At 47.7% G+C, this 6,647-nt stretch overlaps 1 protein-coding gene across 2 annotated transcripts in view; it reads left to right on the forward strand.

Annotated features, from left to right (window-relative positions):
- mmp16a (matrix metallopeptidase 16a (membrane-inserted)) overlaps nt 1–6,167 on the forward strand; it is a 63,763-nt gene extending 57,596 nt beyond the window's left edge. For both annotated transcript variants that reach the window (XM_076014854.1, XM_076014856.1), the window contains 3 exons: nt 2,037–2,187; nt 2,888–3,003; nt 4,325–6,167. In XM_076014854.1, coding sequence (XP_075870969.1) covers nt 2,037–2,187; nt 2,888–3,003; nt 4,325–4,659 — 602 coding nt within the window. In that variant the 3' untranslated portion in view covers nt 4,660–6,167. The remainder of the gene's footprint in view (nt 1–2,036; nt 2,188–2,887; nt 3,004–4,324) is intronic.
- Nucleotides 6,168–6,647: the final 480 nt, after the last annotated feature.

Here is a 6,647-nt window from a genome sequence, read left to right on the forward strand (position 1 = left end):
ACAAAAACATTAGGTAGAAAGTCGGTCAGAAAACAAAAGATGCGGCGATCCAGCCCCCCCCCCCCCCATGTAACTAGCAGCTGCTCGCCTGATGAATTCTCTGGAAATAAATCCGCAGATGGAGGCTTTGGAATCTAGTTTGGAGGGGAGTCGTGGCTAAGACTCTGATTAGCTTAGCGCTGTCATGGCAGCGCCGTGCAGGTCAGTTGGCAGGCGCCGCTGAGGGGAATATTGGAGGCAGATTCAGCGCGTTTCCAGCATTTTCACAGCGCAGCTTTGTGCCAGTTTTGGAGTTGGTGCTCCTCTGCCCTCAGCTCTTCCGCTAAGAAGCTGCACGTGCAGGCCAAGAGCGTGTTGGGCGAATCATATCGAGCTATGCTAATCAGACCTTTTTGAGAGCAAGATGCCCAGTGAAGGAACCAGAAAGAAACGTTGGAAGATGCCCAGTTTGAAACCCTTTAATCTGACCGCGACAACAAGAGAACCTGTTTAGAAACAAGTCTCGGCAACATGTTCAGGACCAACATCATCATCACCGTCGCTGGAGTTGATCCAAGTCCAGGTGTTGTAGGCTGTTGGAGACATGGCTCTGATGCATCTGAAAAAAAGAGCATAGATGTATCATAAGAACTATAAGCTGGACATCCAATTTGGCAGTCCACTGTATTTTTCTTTTTCTTCCTAGTGGACACTCGTGGTACTGCAGCTGTAGACCGCAATACAAAGACACCTGTACTGCAGTTGACAGGACACCTCCGTGTCAGGGTTTATGACAAATCTTTCTGTTGCATGTGTTAATGGTCCCGGGTGTTAATATCTCTTCCCCCCCCCCCCCCCCCCCCCAAAAAAAAAAAAAATTTCTAAAGACCAGAAAATCCCCAGAAAAGTCTTCCGTTCCAAAGCGCGACCTCCCAGTTTCGGACGTGCGTGCCCGAAGCACGTGCACGCTGCTTTATGAATGAGAGAAAGAGAGAGTGGCGGCTGGGAGGGGGGGGCCGCCGGTTTCCCAGCGTGCCAGAGGAAGTGTGACCCGGGTCAAGAGGGCCAGCGCAAGAAATGGAGGTTAAATGACAGGAATTTCCTCTCCAAAACACACGGCTTCTACATTCCCACTGAAGACTCACGCGGCACTTTGTCCTGCTGCTGCTGCTGCTCCTCCTGCCGACTCTCCGTCCGCTGCCTTGCCGTCAAACTGCAGCGCATGCAAGTTTACGAGGCAGCCGAACGAGCGCAAATCTTTTTTTAATTGTAAAAGAAAGCTCAGGCTTAAAGCTGAGTGCCCGATTAATTTTATTTTATTTTTTTTTGGTCCCTTTATGGAAATCCCTCCCCTCCTCGAGCCCGATTGCGCCGACTGATCGGGTAACGCAACCAGAGATGAGCCCAGATTAGATGGGGATCAAAACTCCGGTTCTCCGCCGTCTTGCGTTCTCTCGTCTCTCTGTGTGCGTTGCGTCAGTCTTGCCCCCCCCCGCTGCTTCCCTCCTGGTTTGCCCTTCGCCCGCCAAGTAAAAGGAGAAAGGCGCTTCCCCTCGCTCAGAAACAGGCTGTCGGAAGGCGGAACCAAACAAAAGGAAACATCGACGTACGCCGCCTCTCCCCCAAAATAAAAGTCATCCCAGATGTCTGTCTGACTCTAGGATGTAAAACTCACCCAATTAAAAAAAAAAAAAAAAAAAAAAAAGTGTTTTTCTGCTTATCTGAACTCAGCAGTTTTTTGTTGTTGGTTTTTTTTCCTGACTCAGTCTGCCAGCTCAGTAAAGTACCCAGAGCGCCTCTAACCAAGGGCAAGGGCAACTTTTCACCACGGCTGCCACCCCATTTAAAAACGAGGAGAGCATCGACATCAAATGCCGCAACGCGAGGCAACAGGTTATTGCTTCCCGATTGTAACGAGGTCGCCTTCTGTCACAGCGACTGCCGCGTCGCTCCCCGGTGGTAATCGCAGCCCCCCCCTTCCCCCCCCGGCAGGTGTCCTCCTCCTCCGTCCTGTTTTCTCATGCATTTTTCTCTCCCACATTTCCCCGTATTTGCAGGCAAGCAGTTCTGGGTGTTTAAGGACACGGTGTTGCAGCCCGGATACCCAAAGGACATCATGCAGTTCGGCCACGGGATGCCGGCTCAGAGCATCGAGACGGCCGTGTGGTGGGAGGACGTGGCCAAGACCTATTTCTTCAAAGGGGACCGGTAAGAAGCCTCAAAGCCTCAGCGCCGGCGGCTCGTGATGGTTTTACAAACGACCCGAAAGTGTCGTTTTTATTTCGCTCGCAGTAAATGCAGATTTGAAAGAAAAAAAAAAAAAAAGGGGGGGGGGGGGGGTCAAGTATGACAGCTTTCGTCAGCCCTTGCGTACCCGTCATTTTTTGCCCTCTGCTAACAAATCTAGATCCTGTCGTTGAGGTCAAAATGGTTGGTACCGAACTAACGATGTATTTGTAGCACCGATCAATCGAACACCGAAAAATTAATCGTCTTTCAAATTCCAGTCGCCAAGAAAGTAAAACATTTCCCACGTGTGTCAAGATCTGATTGGCCCTTCACATTACAGAGGCGTGAACTAAAGACACAGGAACGCTTTTGTTTGCGTTAAAAGTGAAAATTAGCGTCGTGCCAAAGTGACAACTTGGTCGTTAATGTGGGTCCTTTTGGCCGAGGACGCTGGAAACTTCGTTTGGAGAAAATCTTGGTTTAAATCGCCAGTGAAATTGAATATAAAACGTTTGGGCGTTTACCGTTGTAATGTCTTTTTGTTTGTTTTATTCAAATTGGTTTGTAAAACAGTATCGTTCTGGAACCAGCATCAAAATCGGCATTGTATCATTGTATAAAAATAAAAAATAAAAATAAAAATCGCAGATCAGCCCATCAAGTCCGTCTTGTCTCCCAGATACTGGCGCTTCAATGAGGAAATGAGGACCATGGACCCCGGCTACCCCAAGCCCATCACCATTTGGAGGGGCGTGCCCGACTCGCCGCAGGGGGCCTTTGTGGACAAAGCCAACGGTACGTTCTGTCCCGTCCCGTCCCGCCGCATTCACATTTGGCCGAGCCGGCGGCGCGCGGCCTCATGTGCCAGCCGGCCGTCATCGATCCAGCGATCGGGCCGCCAATTGGACGGTGATTCCAGAGCGGAGTCGCATCGATTAGAGCCCGCCCCAGTTAGCGCGGCCAGACTCGGCGGTGCGGTGGGGGTTGGTTGCGTTGCCTCTGAAATGTAAAACAAACTCGCGCGTGAATAGCCAAATGGTGGGCCGGGGGGGGGGGGGGTGTAGTAGAATGTTTTAGTAGAATGTTTCGTAATCCGTCGACCCAGAAGACCCAGTTGGAGCAGGACTGTGGAAACGCTAGAAAGGACAAGACTGCCGCTGGGCTCTCGCGCCGCTCGCTGCCAGCTGGCCCCGGCCGAGCGGCGCTAGGTGGGATTTCAAGCTGTGAAGCTCAGGATATCACGGAGGGCGGGAAGCGCTTTTCCCATTGGACGCTTCCCGCCAGGTGGGTCTGGGCCCGTTCTTGGCAGTCACCTAGACTGGAGTGTGTGTGTGTGTGTGTGTGTGGGGTTAGGAGGGGGGGTCGGGAGGGTGCAGGTGGGGACGAGCCCTCGGCCATCTGCGCCACAGATCCAGCACCAGATCGGTAGCCGGGGCGGGTCGAACCAGCTGGGCCAAGTGGAGCGGGCGTCAATCAGAGCGCGAAGGGCGGAGCCACGTCTGAGGACTTTTTCATACGTCTATATATATATATATATATACACACATATATATATATTTTTTTTAGATTTGTTTAGTTTTTTTTACGCCTAGATGTGGCTGCCCTTGTTTAGCGCAGCCACAAGCCAGTCAGTGTGTCGAGCTGGTAATAGTGACCCAGATAAGCAGCGATAATTGAGCGACCGCCGCACCAGCGAGCCGCGTTTTTGATACTCGCACGCTGCTGACCCGACTCCAACCCGCAGTCGCGGCTCTGCCTGTCCCACCCTCTCCACGCTGTGCTCTGCGCTACGCACTAAAAGAAGTGAGCGGGAGATTTTTGCACATCAGGATGTACATACATATATACATATATATATACACATACATATATATATATACATGCATACATATATATACACATATATATATATGCATACATATATATACACATATATATATATGCATACATATATATACACATATATATGTATATATATATATATATATACATAAATATATATATGTATATATATTTGTATGTACATATATACACATGCTATATTAATAGCGATCATCCACTGTGTGCTGTGTGCATCCACCAACACCTTACCTCTTTCTCTCCCCTCCACCTCCAGGGTTCACCTACTTCTACAAGGGGAAGGAGTACTGGAAGTTCAACAACAACTTCCTGCGCGTGGAGCCGGGCTACCCGCGCTCCATCCTCAAGGACTTCATGGGCTGCGAGCTGCGGCCCGTCGAGCCCGGCCGGCCGCCGGGCGACGACGGCAACACGGACGTGGTGATCGAGGTGGACGGCGAGGCCGTCACCGTCAAGGCGGTGGCCATCGTCATCCCCTGCGTGCTGGCGCTCTGCCTGCTGGTGCTCATCTACACGGTGGTGCAGTTCAAGAGGAAGGGCACGCCGCGCCACATACTATACTGCAAGCGCTCCATGCAGGAGTGGGTGTGAGGCGGCCGGGTGGGACCAGGTGGGACGGAGGAGTTCAGGGCAAGGACAAGAACGCCGCCTCCTGTTTTTGTTTTTTTTTTTGTTTTTTTTTGGTTTAGTTTTGTATTCCCTCGCCTGGTGGCTGATCTGAAAAAAAACAACAACAAAAAAAACAACCTTCGCTCAGCAGTCGGAACCTGCAGAAACAGCCGAGCAGCCTGTCGAGCACCCCCACCCGCCCCCCCAACTCCACCCCTCACGCGCAAGGAGGACCCCCAGGACCTAAAAGTTGACTCCGCCAAAACCCCTTTCCGCCTTTTTAACAAAACAGGGGAACAAGAGAGACAATTTAAAAGGGGATCTTTTGCCTGAAATGTCAGTCAAAAAACACGAGCAAAGAAATTAGGAGCGTCATCATCACTTCGTGTCTCAGAAACTTTCCGTCCCATTTAAATTTTTTTTATTTATTCTATCTTTTTTTTTTTTTTTTTTTGCCCAACAGCTTTTAATCAGAGGTCAGATTTCCCGACACCCTCACACACACACACACACGCGCGCAGGGCACTGCATTGCCGTCTCATATCCATCAGGTTGTTAGAGAAGCAACTCTTTTCTATTTTCTGATCTTGGTGCCTCCCCCTCCCCCTCCCCCTCCCCCAACCCAAAACTTCATTCTGTGCCCCACAATTAAGTACACCAAAAAAAAAAAGTCAACCACGTTTAAAAAAAACTAAAAAAACAACAACAAACTTCAAGCCATTCTTCATGTTTTTACTCATACTTGCGTATTTCCATTTGAGTTCCTTCGAGAAAACGGTCCTCACTGTTCCCTTTAATACGTTCTTGAGGAAGAGACCAAAATAAAACCAAATAAAATCAATTTCTCTCCAAAGAGGATCGCTTTTTTTTTTTTTTTTACATACCTCTCATCTTCGTTCCCATCTCCCCCCCCTCTGGATCCTTGCAGCGATAAAGAGCTCTGACTGTTGTGGCGGTCTGTTTGAGACACAGGGGCCAAAATTATTCTGCAATATTTTCACTCGCCTTAATTATGATTCATAGTTCTTGTGCTTGCTTTTTGTTTGTTTGTTTTTAATTTGTATACAACATTTTGTTTGGTTAAATTTATTTTGTAATAAATGCTAATTGTGAGCTTTCTGTGACTTTTTTCTCTGTTTTTTTTTTTTGGTTTTGTTTTTTATCCTCGGATTTTAGTTACCCGGAATTCTCAGCACTGGCTTGCTGGGCTGCTGTGGACAGAATAAACAGTCTGTATTGAGAGTAATGTATTGTATCGTGAAACCGATGTGTGGAGAGGTGATGGAGCTAAGCCACTACTTTTTGTGTGTTAGGTATTTTGTCACTTTTATCATTTTTCATACTGCAGAATTGAAGCGAATTATGAGCTTTTTGAGTGTTGTCATTGGATTTACTGTTGTTTTTTGTTTGTTTTTTTCTCTGTAGCCCAGCCTCCTATCGTTTAAATGGTTTGAATCAGGAACGTTGATTCTTAAATCGCTTAATGGAGAGAAGAAGAAAAAAAACAAACTTTTTGCTTTGTTTTTTTTGTTTTTAATACTGTTTACTGCCTTGTTTGAGAGCGCTCACGGTTCCCAGAATGCTCGTCGTCTCCTGACTGAGGAAGTCAAGATCAGTGCCTGTGTCAACATGCATGCAAGCATTTACAGTCTGTACATCAAACCGGTTCGGCTCAACGTGGCTATGGAACTCCTCGAGAGAAAAAAAAAAGGAAGAAGTTTACTCTTGGAGAAAAAAAAAAAAAAAATCTTTCAATTTTATTATTATTTTTTTTAATTTCTATGACTATTATTTGCATTTTAAATGTACACAATCCGTCCACCTATTTTACTTTCAGGTACATTAAAATCGAGTTTGAAAGATTGAAGTGGTACATTCCTGTAAACTAAATAATCCGGAGGGTAAATTTGAAAATCGGCTCGTTTCGTAAGAAGCTTCTGTCGGCGAGGGACTTTGTATGTGTGTCTGGT

The sequence above is a fragment of the Nelusetta ayraudi genome, unplaced genomic scaffold (genome assembly GCF_046127955.1).
Source record: "Nelusetta ayraudi isolate G7.1 ecotype Tasmania unplaced genomic scaffold, CSIRO-AGI_Nayr_v1 ptg000174l, whole genome shotgun sequence".
Lineage (NCBI taxonomy): Eukaryota > Metazoa > Chordata > Actinopteri > Tetraodontiformes > Monacanthidae > Nelusetta > Nelusetta ayraudi.